A 19,258-nucleotide genomic window follows, 5' to 3' on the forward strand; every position below is an offset into this window, starting at 1 on the left:
TTACTAACAAGAAGTAGCTACCCTGTACTTTCAAAAGCATACGGAGTTACTTATTCCTTAGTGCGTATGCTTTCTCTGCTAAGCGGCTGCCTCCCACCAGTCCCAGGAATGGTTGGAATTCAGCAATAAATAAAATTTTCCCTGGACTGTGCCTGTGGTTTGTCAAGTGCATTGGACAAAGGTGCTATATAAATGTCACTAGTTATATTAGGTGATTCCCTGAGGGAAAGTCGCTATAAATGATGTCAGGAGTAAGTGTTACCACATAGCTAGCCATATTCACATTATCCTTTTAGGTCCACAGCGAAGTCTTCAGGAGTCTCCTCTCATAATCCAGTGAAATAGAGTGATGAAAAGTTACACAGGAGCAACCAAGCACAGGTGCTTGTGCTCTGTTATTGTACATTCGAGGTGCAGGAAAACAGAGTCTCCTTCTATTTTTTTTTTTTTTAATATAGCACTTAGTTAGCCTCACGACTTTTTTCTGCATAAGAAAATTCAGCCCTCATTTATTTCATTTCTTCTGTGTGCTCCCCTACCAACCTGCTGCATTCCAGTTGGATACCATTCCAGCTACCTAACTTCAATAGCATCAGACTCCTGGGGTTTTTTCATACCTAAAACTGGTGTGAGGCCACACAAAACTCAGCTCACTGTTTTCTTGTGTTGTTACCATTGGACGTGGTTACATTAAACAAGTTATTTGAAAAGCTATGCAGGATGGCTGACAATGATTTCTCTGGTGGACTGATATTCAGCTGCAGAAAGAAAATAAGTTAGTTGATATGAAACAACGCTCCTGGTGATCCATAAAGCCTGTACATGCATGTTCACATCCTTCCAGCTGCAAACTTGCCCAGATCAAAGTATACAAATGCTTGTGGCAAGGTCAGAAATTTTGCATCTGCTAGGCATTAAGAAATGCCTGATCTAGAAGGCAAGGCTGGTAAAATTCAGCCTGGTGTGAGAATACTGCCTGTGTTTCACATGGAACAATTTGACTGTTAATACCATTTTCCCCTACTCTTCCTGACATGTTAAGTGAAGGGATCCTCGGCAATCCTTGTCCTCAAGCCACATGTCTCACAGCAGGGCACAGCTGCAGCCAGTTCAACTGACTACACCTCGCTGTAATCATCTTGCCTTCCTCCTGAGCAGCCAAAATTATCTCACCTCTCTCCCCTTGCTGTTATTCTGAGCAGTTTACAGCTATCAGTCTGCATAGCTGCAGTCAGGGAAATACCACTGAGCCCAAGTGCTACGGACATGACCAGTGACAGATGTGGGGAGGAAAAAAATCTGCTCCATCTCCAAGCTCAGAAAAATCCAAACACTTTGACTTATAAAAGAAACCAGATCACCTGTCTGGGCTGATGGAGTACAAACCCAGCAAGTCTAAGTAGGCTGCAACATGCTGCATTAGAGCTTGAATAATGTGTAGTTTTCTTTTTAACTATTGTTTTTAGATAAGCAGTGTCATAATAAATAGACCTAGGGAGAAGTGCTCATTTTTCAGCTGCAGAGAAACACTCCAAATGAGTGTTTTCTGTTTGACAGCCCTTCTCTCTTCACCCACCTTCCTCTTTTCCCTCTCTCAAACCGAACTTTTTTTCAAAATAAGCATTCCTTCATTCCATTACCATAATGCATCCTTTTTATACGCAGGTCAAGCATGTATGAAGGACTGGAAGAGACCTATGGGCTATGCACCCCAATGCACCACCATCTTAAAATCAGTCTGCTTTTGTTCTCCACAGTCTCTAGATTGGAAACCCACTCCAGGCACTCCTTGCTCTAACAGGTGCCTCTTTAATTCCAGGCTACACTGTTTTGCTCGCTTGTTTTCCAAGCTAGCATTATCTTTTGGTTATAACACTTTTTCAGCCTTGATGAATAGACATCTGAAGCATTTTAGAGGACATATGTATCTGCTCTCAGTCTGCCAGTTTGATAGATTAGAAGGATGTAGGCCTTTCTTACATGACATGTTTTCCATTCCCTTGATTTTCCAGTCTGCCCAGTAGGCCCTTCTCCCTTTCAGTTCCATTTTCAATTAAGTTTTTTCAACACTGGCAACCAGGTTTGTTTTCACTATTCCAGGCAAGGTCTCGCCCATGCCATGTATAATGGCAGCAATACTTCTCTATCTCTGCTGCAAATGCCTCTCCTGACACATCCTAGGTCACATTTGTCTTTTTCACGGCTGTCTCCTCCTGGCACGCCAAGCACAGCTCGGACTCCCAGCTCCTTCTCCTCTGTCATTTCCAGCTGATGAGCACCTGTGAAACTTGGTAAAGTAGGAGGGTCAGCTAGACAGAGGACTGCTCCTACCGCAACCTTTTATTTAAGACTGCTCAGAGGAAGAAAAAGGCATAAATGAGTCTGTAACAGCTGTCACAGTAGTTGTAACAGCCAGCCAAATCCTGCGAATGCTTTCCATTCCCATTTGCTGAGCAACCCCCAACATCAAGACCAAGGCACAAGCAACAGCATATCTTGAGCACTGAATACCAGCTTCAAGAAGGTTCTCAGTGGGGGAGGAAGGAGTGAGAAAATAGCAGCGGAGTCACACCCCCAAAAAAAACCCCTAAAAATAATATGACATAGAGAAGCTGTTCTGGCTGTTAAAAGCCTGAATGCAATAAGCTAATTTACAATGGAGGTGGGAACTTTTTTAGTCAGGCAAAGAAGGGAGGCTAATGTTAATGTTGCTTTGAAAAATCTATTTTCATTGAAATATTAACATCACTGTCCACACTTAGGAGATTATACTGTAAATGAGAAGTTTTTTGGTATAATACTGCTTCACATGTTGGAGAGAAGAAAGCCTTGTAACTATACTCATTCTTTCAATGGCACTATTTTTTGTAAGACAGCTAGCGATGCCATCATTAATATCACAAAAGGATTCATGTTTATTTATTCTAAAATGAATGTAAATTGGACTTCATATCTAACACCTTTAAACCATGCTGAAACACAAAGATGTTTATTATCTTTATATCATGTATTTTAGATTTTTTTTTCTCTCCCCACCCCAGCTACTAGGCAGAAGACTGACAGTTTATGATGCAGCAGTGCAACTGTCTCATTTGCACATTTACAGTGCTTGTTAAGGGGTTGAAATCCTTGATTCCCCAGAGGTCCTCCTTTGTTCTTTCCCCAACAGAAAATGTCTCCCTATATTTCAATACAGCTCTGACAAATTTTTCTAAATAACGGATATCTAGCCTTTAGATAATGCCTTTCATGTAGAATAACATAAAAACACTTTACGCAGGGCTCAAGCAAATAATTTGTCTACATGACAGGCAGCAGAGAGCAAAGCAGCTCATTCCACATGGCTCCTCCTGCCTGTGGCTCTGGGACCCCACTCATCACTACGTACCGTGCCTTGCATCAAGCACATCCTAAATTACAGTAAGAAAATCAACACACAATTTTTTGTATTTGTTTTTGCTTGGGAAATAAGGTAATAGCTTTGACCACAAAGTCACACTGACTTTTTTCTTATGGCAATAGCACAGTCTAAAACACGGCTTTCAACAGCAGCCATATCACCTATCTCCCTTTACAGCATTCTTGTGGATTCTGCCACAGCACATTTGTGAAAAGATCCTTCAAGAATAATGATAATAAAACCAAGACAATTACTCCTCCAAGCACAAGTGTTGGGGTAACTTTTAAAGAACAGATTTGATTGAAAGGTAAAGATTAGCTTTAAATTCTTCCACCTCTTCCTTTATTTGAATATGAAAAGAAGGTGTAATACAGATGCTTACCTTGATACGACATTAAAAGACAGTTTGGGTCAATATAATTACTGCAGAAGAGCAGAATTTTTAAAAAAATCCTTAAATATTTGTACTTACTGATTTTACCCTTCAGATGCATTTTAGCATTCAGGGGTAACTGGCTAAGTCCAAATCACAGGTACAGAAGTAACTACTAAACAGTCCCCCCCTTAATGTGTATACTATGAATACAATATCACAGGTTAAACCCCCCAAAACAGGAAAAAATGTATTTCTGCAACAATATTTTATAATGTAACTATATGAGTCAAAGTGACCCCCTAGAAGAAGCTCTTTGCACTTGATAGCAGGTTTATGGACATGTTGTAAATGTCAGACAACACCATTTTTAATAATAAAAAAAGACCCTATAATACTGTTTCCTTGTAACCAGACAGAAAATCATTTGGTAAAAGTAAGAACATTTATTGGTTCTGACATAAAAATTTCTTGCTGTGAGGTGGAAACAGCGTACTCCAAATACCGGAAGAAACGTGAAATCTCAAGAGTTATGTTCAGTAACTCTTGGTTCAAAAGCAGACGCAGCAGGTGCATTATTTAAGAGCTTGTCAGAGGTGATCTTCTACGGCACAGTACTCCAGGATTCATCTCCTGCTATGCCTGGGAAGGGGATGCTTACATAAATATATGGCAGAACTGGCTGGCTGCACATCAAGTCCATACTGCCCAACTCTTTCCAATGGTATTGTGTCACTGTGGTCACCACAAAATGTTAATTATTAGAAAAGGTCTTCAGTACCAAATGTGGCTACTCCTCCCACATACCCTATGTAAGAGCAGTTCTTTGGCTGAGCTCTTCAGAGTGCATTTGCTCTGAAAAATTCAAAGCGACATTTTTCTCAGTAGCCATATTTGATGTTCTAAAGTGTATTTTGTAATGCTGTATTCAGTGCTAATTTGGTGCCACAAAGATGTAGCCTATTCAATGCAAATGAGAGGCAGTTGCAGACCAATCTACTGCTTCGAATTTGCTGACTCCTGCAAATACAAAAACTTGAGCATATTCAATGTAACAATTTTTCTTTTCTTGCTTTTCATTATTTCAGAGCATAAATTCTGAAGTAGAAGCTAGTCACATCAGGATTTTGGTAGGGATGATCACAAACGAACATGCTAGTATAAAAACAGAAGGGGCATAAAGGGCCAAACTAAAAACAAATTAAAAAACCCAATCCAAATGGGCTGATTGGGTCCTCTATGCCTTCAGCAGCGAGGTAATTTTCAGCTGTGTAAATCACGGGAGCATTGCTGTCTTCAGCAGAGATGAGCTGATTTGAGCAAAGGTTCTGACCTGTGTTTTTCTAGAAGACACTCCAGATACACGTAGACTTGCATAGCTACCCTCCTGTTTCTCTGACACAATCACCAACATTTCAGGAAGAAGGAAATCCCTATGTGTTTCAGGTGCCAGAGTAAAAACAAACACAAAATCTAATTTGAACTATTCCAGTACAGACTTAAAAATCCCTCGTACAGGAAAATCACAGCCAGTAAAATATCTTTTTTTCCTTTTAACGTAATTAAGTAGTCTAAAAAGGAACAGGAGAGAAAAATAACTTTTGGCTATGAACAAGCAGAAGAAATATAATTTAAAATTGCATATTTTTAGAAAATACTATCTTGATGGAAAATATACCCCTTAAACATGTCTATACTGGCCAGTCAGAAAGGACAGAAAGATTAGAAAAAAATGGCTTTCCTAATGTATCATTGCACTAAAAAACATTTGAGAGGGGAAGAAGAATAGAGAAAGAAATAGTTGTACCTTTAATATGGAGTATGCTGGCCACATGTCTGTGGTGCAAGAAACATCTGTAACAAAACAATTTGGACAAAATGGTGCTCTGCAATGGTGAAACTAAGGAATGAAAAAGGAAGATGTCCCTACGTATACTTAACTGGAAACCAGGAAGCAGCTCTGCACCACTTTTCACTTGCACTGAGCCCTGAAGGGGAAAAAAATTAGGATGATTACACATTTAACTGTAGTAATCCTGGATTAAAGCATTTAATTCCTAGACTGTTTACAAGCCATCAATACAAACATTAATAAGTAGATATATGGCATCATGCTTTAAAAGTATATTACTTTGCTGTCAAAACTAGCTCTTGTACAAATTCAGGAGTATGAAATGTTTTCTTCTTTTTAAAGGAAGGCTTTATCTTAAGGGCTTTAAGTAATCTCTTATGCGTGAACTACTACATAAAAATATAACATCCTCTGCAAAAATTAAGTAGGTGGTTTCTCTTTTGTTCGCAAATGGAGTACAGCCTAGCCTTTTAAATTTTTGAATGGCTTTGAAAATACAAGGTGTTTCCAATGTAGTATTTATAACAGGTAAATTATATCTCTTCAGACAAGAGTAACAATTAACAGAAAGCATCTGTACCATGTTTACCTTTATGAAGCATTATTGTACTAAGTAGTAAAGAACCTCAATACGAGTGAAAACTTCTATTATTCCAGGGGACATCTAGAAAATTCTTCACTGTTAACCCTAAGGAAACTGATAGCTCTGAGGTAAACTTCCATCTACACTCTCCTCCATCAGCAAGTATTACCCAGTCACTCACAGTATAGATAAATGACCTCATCAACTCAAGACTTGTTTTTGCATTTTGAAAAAACTAAAAAAACTTCTCAGCCTGGGTTCATGCACCAGTGATCACCAAGGGCTGGCATGTCACTGCAGGTCAGGCTTAGACGCCTGGGCGTTTCCAACACGCACAATGTTGCTTTTCAGAAATGGGTTACAAGAGAAAAGGTTTAATTCCAATTTCCCTTTGGATTTTTTCCATTTCCATTTCTCCTGTTACAAAACCAGCACAACCTCTCCCCCTTGCTCCCCCAACAGTATATAAATTAATTTCCCCCATTTCACTTTAACCTGTGTCTTAGCACAATGGAAGCTGGGTTGAATTCTTCATGTAAAATAAACTGTAGTGAACAGAAGCCTTTGCACAGGCATGAACAAGTTTTAGCTCTGGATAAGGAAACCCAGGGCGTGATGCTCCAGCACAACACCACTCCCCACATTCTGCTGAGCTCCACATTCTTCAGCAGGGACCGGAGTCAGAATCATCCCTAATTTCATGCTTTCCAAGGCATGAGAGAACATAAAGCTTTGTATCAGATGAGAAACTGCACAAACGCAATGTGACGAACTCCTAGGTGACACGCCCAAAGTTCAGAATCACTGCAGTCAGGTCACTTGGGAAACTATAAATCCATTGATTTTGCCAGCTCAGAAAAATTTTGTGAACCTCTACATTGCCTGCCAGTGACAAAACTTCAAAGTATCTGTAGTGGCATGCTCTGTGACTGAATGCCTGTTGTCCTTACAGACAGCATGTTGCACACATAACTGAGACTATAATGCACAAAAAGAATGAGGGAGGGGAAAAAAATAGAAAAATGCATCTTAGAAGTTACTTATGTTTAATGCTTAAAAGTCTGAATGCACAAACAATAATCTACCATATAGAAGTACTTGTGGTCAATACAATGCATTAGAACTATGTACAATGACACAGTTTAGTATCAAAACCTTTCTACAATGTAGAGTATTACGAAACTGTTAATGACATCAAACACTAAGCACTTAAGACACCATTTTTTGCTACCACATTTGGAACTTCAATGAACAGTCCATTTTAACTTGCAGCATCAATCCATTTCTAGTATGAAATTAAGTAATTTTCTACTTATACAATAAGATTTATCTACACGGGTCTTTTGATTTTGATCCATAGCAGCAAAGGCACTGTACATCAGCAGATCCACAGACTTAAAGATTCTTTTTAAAGCATTCAAAAAAAAAAAAGTCACAGGTCATAGTTTAACAGCAACAACAACAACATAAAAAGATAACACGTTGTCTCTGGCACAATGGCTCAGTCTGCGTCCATTTTAGAGACATCCAATCAAGACTTGGATTGAACTGCTGGCGAACAAAGCAAGTCCTTATCCCAAAGAGAATCCATTCCTTTTAGCATGTCGGAATGAGTACTCTTGTAAATCCTACCTTGGAGGTCATTGCTTTTGTAGTTTGTATATTGGTAGGCATCCATCCTTATTTCAGTGCAGTTTCCAAAGAACATATCAAATATTTTTCATAATCTCTTGTAATTGAAAAATTGCCCAAAGACACATATCCCCATTTTCAAGGAAACATTGCAAAAGTTTCCAGAAGTAACAAAGGTGATTCTTTGAGGCAACTTATTGTACTCTCTACAATATAACAAAGAGAGGTGTTATATTAAAAAACCTAGCTTGACACCAAAATGCTTTATGTTTATCAACAGAAGAGCATTGAGAACAAATCTGTACACAAGATGCTATATTAACATTGCAAATATATAAATTAGCACATTCTTACTTAAAGTGAGTTTGATTTAGATGTGAACTGAATTTGCCATTCATCACAGGCATGTAGATTACTGGCTACAGTTTGCAATTTCCTAAGTTTCCAAGACTGTCTAAAATAGTTAAGATACAGCATCTTCCCACCAAATAATTATACTGTAATAACACTTAGAGGTCTCATCCAAGAACAGGACTCAAAAATATAACAAAGTGTGTGTTGTTTTTTTTTTTTCTTTTAAATAGAAACTACAAGTCTATTTAGTGTAACTTTAACTATCTCCTGAACATCCTTCTCCAAGATCCCCAATTTATCCATCTGTAAAAACACAAAGTATACAATGCATCTTTCAAACTAAAGCCGGGCCAGACAGCTTTATTTAGTCAGTTCATTGTTAGAAAGCCTTCTTTAAACAAAATAAATACGTTACAGCTATAATACATAATTAAAGAGTCAAGTACACTGGTAAGTATGCTTATTCCATCTTCTGCCAAGTAGCTATCTGACAATTTGGTATCACAAGATCTTAATGAGCATTCACAAATCAATAGCAAGTTAAGAAGGTAAAAATAAATTCCACAACTGTGATGAGCATTTAAGTTCTCAGTTTAGAAACCAAAAAAAGGAATAAACAGCAAAGTGCTAGGAGAAGGAGTTCTGTCTGCATTCAGATTTGTCTCTAATAAATAACTTCATAGACTGTAGCTTTCTTGTCCCCAGAGCCAGTGACAATGTATTTGTCATCCACAGAGATATCACAGCTAAGCACAGATGAGGATTCTTTGGACTGCAAGACATAAAAAAAAAAAAAAGAAAATTACATCTTTACCATCCACAGGATACACCAGGATGCAGTGGCTCTGTCTCTCCCAGCTTTTCTGTCTTTTCTGAGATGATATGTACGTATTGTCACATTTTACTCATTGTTTTAGTGTATATTTTCTTTACATAACATATGTCTGCATTCTTTTCTGCCTGTCACTTCAAGAGCTAAACACTTCCCACTCATGCAAAGTTTTTGCCAATAAACCTCTGCTGTACTGCACAGGAAGTTTCTTTCTCTGACCCTCATCAAGAAAGCTGCGCCGGGGTTTTAACATCAGTTTTCTGGGAGATGTGCACTTGTTAGGACAATTTGGGCTTTCTGTGGTAGGTGGTTCCAGAGCCAAATACTCTCCACTAAGAAAACTCACACCTCAGCTTTCTCATGCCAAGGCAAACTGCACTGTCTCCAAAGGCGAAGATACAGCAGGTACCAGTACAGGTGCGACCTGACCCTTTAAACCTGAACGCCAGTCAGCTCAATTAAAAAAATTCTCAACCTAGAGGTATCTGTAAGTGAAAGAGAGAAGGACATGCCAAAAATCCCACTTTTCCTTAATGGCCATTAGAATTGGGCACAGAGGGATTAAAGGCTATAGAAAAGTTACAAGTTCCAGTTACACTCCATGGGGCTCCTCCGCAAGGACACAGTTTTCAGCTCAGGAGTCCGCCTGTCCAATTCACTGACTTCAGACGTCTTACCCAAGAAAAATGCATGTGTTGAATATGACTTTCACTGTTTTAACTACATTTTGGACCTTCAGTGAATGCTCACTTAACAATGTGACCTGGGTACTGTATTACAGGACTACTACAGCAATATGCACATGAAGGTGAGGTGAGAAAGAAGAGTATTAAAAACAATTTTAGATTAACAGGCTAATTTGTTGTAAGAGCTAAATTAGTCAAATGTTAGAAAGGATAAAAGCGTATCTCTCTTTAATTACAGACGAAGTCTGTAACACAGGAACACAGTAATTAGCCAAGATTTTCCATTTAAAAACTCCTTAAGCTAATGACAGACCCTGCGATGTGCAGCTCTACTGCACTGTAACATATGTGGAAAACAGCTTTTGGGAGATTATTACCTGGAATATACTGGCTCCATAAGGTGTTCTCCAGGCATTAAGAAGATTATCTTTTCCAGTGCTTACAAACCATTTGCCTGCAACAGATTGTTTCAATGTTATTGTTGCATTTTGTTTTCAAGGAATGCACCCCAAGAAACAGATTAATCGTAAGAACAATGCACTCACGCATTAATGGAAAAATATATTCAAAGAGCAGTCACATTTTCATGTGGTTGCATTATGATGTTCAATCACAACATAAGCAGTTTATACAAAAAAGGAGTCACATCGAATTTTTAAAATATTTTTAATACTTAGATATAACATCTAATTTTGAACTATACCCCTAATTTCATTTAAAGGTCATCTTGAACAAATTTCTCAGGAGGGAAAACACTGACATAGAAAGATTTGCTTACCACAGTGAGCAAATTTGAGTGACAACACACAGCTCTCATGAAGATGCAGCTGGTACTTGTCCGGCTTAGTAACATGCAGCACCTCGACATTGCTGTTCTCCATTCCTACTGCCAACCACTCACCAGTTGGACAATAGCCCAGTGAGAAGATCTGGAATTAGCACAGCACATGCTTCAATCAGTAAAGGAATGAGCTTGAGATACTCAAAACCGACTCTTGTTACACTGTTAACACTATGCAAAAACACATTTCGGGCTATCATGGTTTTAAAAACATGATAATCCAATTACTATAGTAATCAAGATAAATTAGCTCATGTAAACAAAGCTGAATTAAAATTGTAATAGCAAAGCACTGAAACAACCTATAAAAGTTAATGTCCTAGCTTACCTCGCAGCATTTAAAAGTATTTTCATAAAATATTTTTGAACAAGAATCTACAGAAAAAGGAACAGATTGCACACAACAGCACTTTAATCTGGCAATTCTTTTTTAAAAGGGATTACCCACTACTTTCATGGGAAAAGTAATAATCTGTCAAATGTCATAATCCATAAAGATGTTTAGCTACCATATTAAAAAAAAAAAGGTGTAAAAAGTGTGAGACTAAGTCTAAAATTCCTTGGAATTCTCTTTGAGCCTGCTTCTTTTGCTTTAAAAGACAAACAAAACCAACCAAACAAAACCCACAAAAAATAAAAGTGCTTGTTTTTGAAAACTATGACAGATTTTTCTTGAACATGCTAAAGCTTCTGAGATTGAACCTGTGATGTGAAGTCATGTTGCTGTAGCTGCCGCCCTTCTCTGAGATCCCAGGATCTGACTGTATTGTCCAAGCCTCCTGTCCATAGTTTGGTGCCGTCATTAGAAATGTCAATACAGCTTGCTCCATCCGTGTGGCCCTGAAACTGCCTGAAAATGTTGAAAGAAGATATCCACATTCTCACACTGGAAAGAGTCAGTTCTGAGCATGTATATAAAATACCTGTTTTTTCTTTCAGTCCCTGACACACAGTCACTGAATAGAACAGTAACGTGGATTCCAACAGCAATCTGAGATTAATATAAACTCAGGGACAACCATGTGAGTCTTGTGATGAATTGATGAAGCAATCGGGCCACACAGCCAAGCACTAATTTCATTTCAAAAGCACATTTTACAAGTCAGATAGTCTGGGGATCTTTGCTGCTGTGTGACATCGCCTATTTGACTGAAAATATCCCACCTCCACAAAGCAACGTAGTATGATTGTCAAAATTCACCTCATTTAAGAACGTGCAGGTCACCGACAAAGTTGAGGAAAAAGTGGTTTAAATGGGAACATCAGGGAGAAAAAGCCTGACTTTACATGCAATACTGAAATGTTACGTGTAACAACATACAGTGCAGCGTGCAGAGAAGCTCTGTGTGACTGGCTCCTAGTTTACCGTACATTAGTGTTGTGCAGCAGCTCGCACCCCTGAGATGTTAAGTTTGCAATGCAGTAATTTACAGACATTTTTATCCAAGACATATTTGCTGGAGCACTGATTAAAGAGACTGGAGTGTGAGTATAGTGTCTTGCATGGAAACAAAACCCTTATCTATTCAAAGAACGTACAGCAGTGTCAACATCAGCTGATCTGAGGAAATGATAGTTATGGGGCTGCTCAACAGGCCTAGAATTATGAAACTCTCAAAACATATAAACAATTATGTAGACTTTTGCCAGAGTATTACCATGGCTATTGCCTAGCAATGAAATACTGGAAGGAGCTACGGAGACACAATGGAGAAAGTGGCATACATACGCAGAAGAGACTGTCAGGCCATGTTTAATTCTTCACAACCTGATGATCCCGTTCTGTTGACTTACCTTACTAAAGTCTGGTTATGGAGATCCCACACTGCAATGTTCCCATCGCTACAGCAGGAAAAGCAAACCTTGGAATCAGGGCTGATAGCCAGAGCATAGCAAGCTGGAGCTGAAGATGTCAGCTCTGCTTTGATGCGCGGAGTTGGAGCTGCCAGGTCCCAAATGGATAACGTGCTGGCTTCCCCGCCAACAATTAGGGTGCGGCCGTCAGGGAGCAATCTGCAGGAACGGATGTAGTTATCTCTGTTCTGTGGAGACAGAAGCCATCAAGAGATTACTCATGAGGAAAGGAAAACAGCATTAACATGAAAGCAGAAATCCATAAAAGTATTGTATTCCCTCCTGGTTTTAATGAGCCATTTATACTTATGACAATGATAAAGTGTATTAATGCCAGAAAATTACATGACATTAGGGAAGTACTTAAACTTGATCTACAAAATTCAGTAGTGAGAGATATTTAATCTTAATTAGCATCAAAATGCAAAGACCTGAACCTAGCCCAAAACAATTCAAGATAGCTGTATTCAACAGCTTGTAGAGAAAGTTACATTTTCATACTCTGTTTATTTCAGCACATTAACCTCTCAGCATGGGGGAGTACTGAATTCCCTGCACATCCCCCGCCTCCCCCATTCCAGTGAGACTTGCTGCCACCATCTAGGAGATGTCAGAGGAAAATATTTGGGCAATTTTCTTCATTTGTGCAGCAACTTGTATAGCAATTCATTATATGTCTACATGCGCTGCATAGTTCCCATTTTAATGCCTCTGTAACAAGAAGCAACATCTTACCAAGAACTGGTAAATGACACTAAAAAAGCTGCTAACAATGGTTCATCTTGTTAGCACATTCAAATAATTTGTGAATAACACTCAGGGATATTTTTAATTGTCACATTAAGATGGGGAAATGCATTCACACACGTATACAGACACAAAATACGTGACACAACCTTCAAATATTCTCGGAGAATACAGCTGCAAGACAGCAATTTTTAGTATGATAGAATAGCAAGCTTTAAGATTGCCAACAAATGTCAAAGTTTATAAACAATATTTGCTGTGCTGCCTTTGATCTTTCCCTCTACCAATACAATTTTAGGATATTATAGACGTTTTGATTCATTGCGGGCGGGGGGAAACCCACAAGTACGACCAGGAACATACTTCAAACTCAGTTCTAAAAGAAACAACAAAATTGCAAATGAAATATCGAGCTTCAGTACCAATGACAGCACTCAAGTAGCCACTGTTTTTTGTACCTTAGCAGCATTTCAATCCTAACACAACCTGCTATCTTCTTTCACTGTCATATACTGCTGTTCACCTACCAGGCAGTCCAGCTGAGAGACTGGGCTCTTGTTGCCAGGGTGGCTGATGTCCCAGACTTTCACGCACCCCTTCCCACCCGTGTACACGTGTCTCGTGGGGTTGCTGATGGTAACTGCACACACCACTTCTCCGTGGTTCAGAGTGTTGATCTGACGGGCATGGCGAGGGATTCCTGGACCGATGAGGGCATCAGGAGGGAAAGGAACCGGCTGCATCTGACCATCTGCACTTACATGAAATGAGTATGCTCTGAGGGGAGAAAAAAGATAGGGGTTGATTTAAGAAGTTTTTCTTCAAGCCCATTTATGAAAACAGAATTAAAGATGTGCTTCCACTGCAGGCATTCAGATTGCGCACTCAGTTCCTTTTGCAATCTTTTTAATCGTGTGAAGTATAAAACCTCAAAGCACTTTCCACTTAACATGGAAACTCAAGCTCCATATACCAATCAAATGAGCTTTTAAAGCTCATGCAATGATGGTTTCTGGCATGAGTGAGGACACACGACACCGCTCTCAAATGCGGGGCATGAGGAGACAACCACATGCAGAGAAAGGAAGGAAGGTCGGGTCAGGACACCCTTGAAGACAGAAATAGTTGACTGGCTGCTGCAGAGCATGGCAGGTAGCTGAGTGCCAGGGGACATCTGCTTGCTCCCTTACTGTCTCTAACGTGTAAATTTCAGCTGGAGTGCTGCCACGCTACCCCAAATGCTCTGCCAGGTCCCATGCACCTCAAGCAAAACTGCCCAGCACTGTCCCTAAGGGTGAAGTGAAAAATCCACCATCAAAGAGTTTGGTCCTCAAGGCATGCTTGCTGACATCTGACATGACAGATCAGCAAAAAAAATACACTGGACTTTTTTTTCCTTCTTTTGGGCTATCTTTTTTTTTTTTTTTTTCCGGGGGGTGTGTGTGTGGACCTGACAGAACAACTACAAATCCCAGTTTCTCTTGCCAGAATGAGGGCTCTTACTGAGAAAGAATGTGCTGTGTGACTGCCAGTTATGCCACCTGTGAATAACTATCAACAGCTCTATCTCAAAATATTTCCAGGGAGAACAGTTAGGTTGTGAAATTGTCTTGCTGTCTTGTTCTTAGATGTTACCTGACACACCACATGTAATATAAAAGCACAAACTTTATAAGGGGGTTCACCTACATACCAAGTTGTGCTTAACAGAAGGCTTTTAATTTCCTTAGACCTGAAAAATCACCACAGTACAGATTAAAAACCCATTGTCATAATGGTGGGATGAAAAGAGCTCACAAAAAATAATTTAATGACAATACTTAGGAAGATCACTTCCTTAATTCTTTCTTCAAAGTCACTGAAGATGACAGTCTTCATAGTTCAACTACTGAATCTGTTATTTAAGATTCATGGTGCATTAACACTAGAACAACCATTTTCAGTGAGACAAAACACAACTGCATTTTCACCTTTCTGCCCTATTCCCACAGCTTTACACACTCTTCTCATCCTGTGCTGTTTCTTGTTCTGGCAGGTCCGAGTGACAGATCATATCATCATTCTCCATTTTTTGATGTTAAACACATTCAGGAAAGAGTAGGACAGATTTCTGTGGCTGTCAGAAGCAGCAAACTGTCTGTATCATTAGAATTAGGGTTGGATTATCATTGTAGAAATCAGAAATATCTTCCTCATTATCTCCCTAATTCCTGTTTGTTGCAGTAAGGTACTGAAAAAAGCAGCTGATGGTCACCTGAATCTCTAACAAAACAAGTGGAACTTCATTATCATTTTTTTCTGATTTCTGTATGCAGTCACTCTCTGCAGAGCCATGTTGAACACTGAGAGTATATCAGCCAAAGTGATTTTTAGCATGCTTATAAATTACACAGGGAAATATAGCTTAGATCTGGAGTGATCTGTGACTACATTATTCACACTCTATTCATTACTCCATATCAACATGTGTGATTAAACTGTTGCTTTGTTGTTTAGTTTCATTTTGTGGTAAAGTGGGCTGGTTTTTTTCCGCTCTGAGAACTAACACTGCATGTTGCTTATTTGAAGTAGTCTAAATATCTTACAAATATCTGACACTATGAACACCTGGTGAGCATTTTTTTCTTCTTTTCACATTAGCTGCCTTCTCTATTTATATATTGTACAATCCTCAGCATTTTGATATATCTCCAAAGTGAAAAGAGAGTTATTAGGGGCCAGATCCCTGATGTGCCACATGCTGTCTCCTCCATTTCAACCAACAATCAACAGTGAGGAGAATTTACACAACTTTTGCTCTAAAGGAAACGGAATAGTAAACGAGAAAGCAACAATCCTGAATGACAGCTGTGAAAAATACCGCACTTCGGATGAAGAAAAATCAATGCAGTCATGCTAAAACAACCACAGATTTCAAAGGTTTCAGGCCCTATGGCAGACAAATGGCAGTTACATTTAAATGCTTAAAAGAGTCACCAATATGTCAACAATATTCAAAAACCTTGGAGATGCACCAGAATTGAAGCAGTTTGATTTCAGTTTGCCTCGTTTTATTCCCTCCAACTCTAACCCAAGTGAGACGCGAGCAGGGACATCTCTGTGCCCCTGGTATTGCTGTTTCTCAGACCACAGCAAGCAAAGCCTGGTAGAGCCAGTCACCCTTCCTTCTGGGCGACCGACTCCACCAAGGATGACCTTGAACCCAGAGAACATTTGAACATTACATCAAAGCATTTCTAAGTGCCTCCTGCATATGCAGGATGAAGATCCATGCCCCACAGTCTGGAAGCTGCTGCACACCAATTTCCAGACTCTCCTTACGTAGCCAGCTACCAGGGCACCGAAACTAGTAGGAAAGTCAGCTTGAGGGGGTAACTAGTGTGTGATGCCTAAGAGAGACGGACATGGTTTATGAATTGCGTGACGCATTATGTATAAGAGGAGTTACAAGCACTAGGACTGATTGCTTGTCACCTTGACATGTTATTAATTCTGCATGTCCACAAGCCCACCAGCAGGTAAGCGTATGTATTGACTCACCTGCATGCAAGTGTGTGCCGACCTCCCAACCACTCCTTCACAAACATGTTCACACATAAGGAATGGCACAGACATTCCCTGCACTTCAAACTCTCTGGTATCAGCTGGCCACAGTTGCCCACAAGCATCACACAAGAAGTGAAACTTGAAAACCCTTACATAAAATCTGGATCAATATGGTTTGCATAATTGTTTTATTTTTTCTCTCTCTAACTCAAGAAGGCTGTGAACAGAGAGTTCTTTTGTGTAATTCTTTTTCCGAGGCTTACAACAAGTGAGGCCTGGTACAGTAGGTCACTTTTTATGGTCAGTTCCATCAAGGATGAATTTGAATATTATGATATCATTCTTCCCAGTATTTTCAATCAAACAAAACATTGCAGTGTTCTGTTCTCTGCATGCTGCTGTTTATAGCAGCTGATAAGTTTGCAAGTAATTGCAAGACTTCTGTGAACAAAGAAATGATTTTTTTAAACTGAAAAGCAGAGTGCAGTAGAGATGGAAAGCCAAGATCCCATTCCAGTTTGCATTTCCATATAAGACCAACCAGTCAGATTCAGTATGTAACACTTCAAAGTTCAGCTACTTTTTCCATTTATTTTTGTCTCCTTTACTCTAGACTACCCAGTCCTTGTTGGCTGCTATTAATCTTCAAAACCTATTTACAAATGCAACTTCAAAATTAAACAGTGTTTCTCCTGTCCTTGCCAAATTGCTATATTTATCCTATCCACACAATAGTTTTCAGTAATAAGGGGAATTCCAGCCAGCAAGGAAACACAACTTCAAGAGATAACTGACTTTTAAAGTTGAATGTTTGATACTCACGGTTTTCCTCCTGGGATGCCTGTGAGATTGGGAGGGATGCCTGGGACTCGCATGTGATGATGTGGATCAAAACCAACCTGTAGTTTTCCCCAAGCAAAACAAAAAGGTGTATTAAAGACGGAGATAAGCAAAGAAAGACTGTTTAATTCATGTTCTCTACAGCAAACTCCACAAATTACAAAAATACTGAACTGGATTTAACTCCACAGGTCTTACATTTAATATGAACTGTTCTCAACACCAAACACGCACAGCGGCAAACACTTACCACCGGAGATCTCCCGTAAGCTGCTGCAGCTGCTGCTGCTGCAGCTGCTGCACTCATTTGAGGGGAAATATTGTGTAGACCGGCATAGGCAGCTCCAGGGCTGGTCAGCTCCCCATTCATACCAGCATGTGGCACAATCCCAAAAGGAGTAGGATAAGGACATGGCACTGCCATAGGTGTCCTTAAGCCTGAAGCTAATGAGGGGGGAAAAAAGGGAGAAGTCACACAGCCAGACCAGACCCATCAGATCAAATGTGAGTTTGGCCCACAATAAAATATATATATATATATATATATATATATACACACACATATGTATGTATATATATAGATATATATATATATACACACAAGTTGTATTACAAGTGCTGACAAACAGCTCGGCATCCAGTTTAAGCAGCTTTAATGCACTGCCTCATCACTGTAGATTTAGAGGGAGCCTGGTTAGGGATGAATGGCCAACATTTCACACCATTAAAATGTACAGACACTAACCTAGCGGGTCCACACCTGGGGGTTTGCCAGGCACTGGCCTCAGTCCGGGAGTGGAGTTGCTGCCTGGAGTTGGAGCATCAGTCCGTGGAGTTGGGGTATTTGATTTAGACACAGGAGTGGTAGATTTCTCATTCTAATCACCAGAAAGGACAAAGGAAGACAGATTGTTAGTTATCTTACTTTTTTAGCCAGTAGTTGGAAAGAGAGCTGACAACAACCAGAGTGTGCACGACTAGTGATATTTAGCTTTTGGGTTTGGGTTTCAACAGTCCCTGGCAATGAAGAGAAGCTGTAGAGACACTGAAAAAGATGAAATGGCTTTGGGAATAACTACGGCCTTCACAAATTTCCTCACTGGGGAAATCTGTATGATTCAAAATGAGGTCCATGACTCAAAATTATCACTGAATGACAATTACATTGCCAGCATATGTGAAATTTGTCAGTGGTCTCATTCTGCTTGTGGTGGACCTGCTGCCATTAGGACTATGAGTTTCTGTGAGATGCCACTGCCAGCTGGACAAGAGGAGCAGAAAAAAACCTACAAGTGACCCAACAACTCATGCTCAAATGTGGTGCTGGAAACACAGGATGGCGACAGTGACGGGTATAAAATCAGGAACTGTGCAGTTCTGCTCTTGTGACAAGCTTGTTCATCAGACAAACCACTGACTTCTCGGCCTGAACCTGTCATTCCATCACCCTTCCTGAGCAGTACATTCACTTTAAGCTTTCCTTTTTATTTGTTTTATTTCTTTAAATAATTGTGTACCCTGACCTGTGAAGAACTGAGAGGGGAGTTACTGTGCAGCTCAGGAAGGTGATTAACTGTGGTCACAAACAGGAAAGGAAAGAACACCCCTGACTTGCAGGCAGCTCTTTTTTTCTTTTTTTTTACATTGTGATTTGCGATGCAAGTCAAGGAAGGCTCTTGTAAATGACAGATTACTTTTTAGATAGAAAATAAAAATTA

At 39.6% G+C, this 19,258-nt stretch overlaps 1 protein-coding gene across 2 annotated transcripts in view; it reads right to left on the reverse strand.

Annotated features, from left to right (window-relative positions):
• Positions 1-7,281: 7,281 nt before the first annotated feature.
• The window catches only part of LOC136001306 (transducin-like enhancer protein 4), a 97,654-nt gene continuing 85,677 nt past the window's right edge, over positions 7,282-19,258 (reverse strand). For both annotated transcript variants that reach the window (XM_065655450.1, XM_065655448.1), the window contains exons 12-20: positions 18,286-18,418; positions 17,791-17,984; positions 17,523-17,599; positions 13,682-13,931; positions 12,348-12,595; positions 11,256-11,403; positions 10,491-10,641; positions 10,090-10,166; positions 7,282-8,966 (exon numbers count right to left, since the gene is read on the reverse strand). In XM_065655450.1, coding sequence (XP_065511522.1) covers positions 8,859-8,966; positions 10,090-10,166; positions 10,491-10,641; positions 11,256-11,403; positions 12,348-12,595; positions 13,682-13,931; positions 17,523-17,599; positions 17,791-17,984; positions 18,286-18,418 — 1,386 coding nt within the window. In that variant the 3' untranslated portion in view covers positions 7,282-8,858. The remainder of the gene's footprint in view (positions 8,967-10,089; positions 10,167-10,490; positions 10,642-11,255; positions 11,404-12,347; positions 12,596-13,681; positions 13,932-17,522; positions 17,600-17,790; positions 17,985-18,285; positions 18,419-19,258) is intronic.

The sequence above is a fragment of the Caloenas nicobarica genome, chromosome Z (genome assembly GCF_036013445.1).
Source record: "Caloenas nicobarica isolate bCalNic1 chromosome Z, bCalNic1.hap1, whole genome shotgun sequence".
In the NCBI taxonomy this organism is placed as follows: Eukaryota; Metazoa; Chordata; class Aves; order Columbiformes; family Columbidae; genus Caloenas; species Caloenas nicobarica.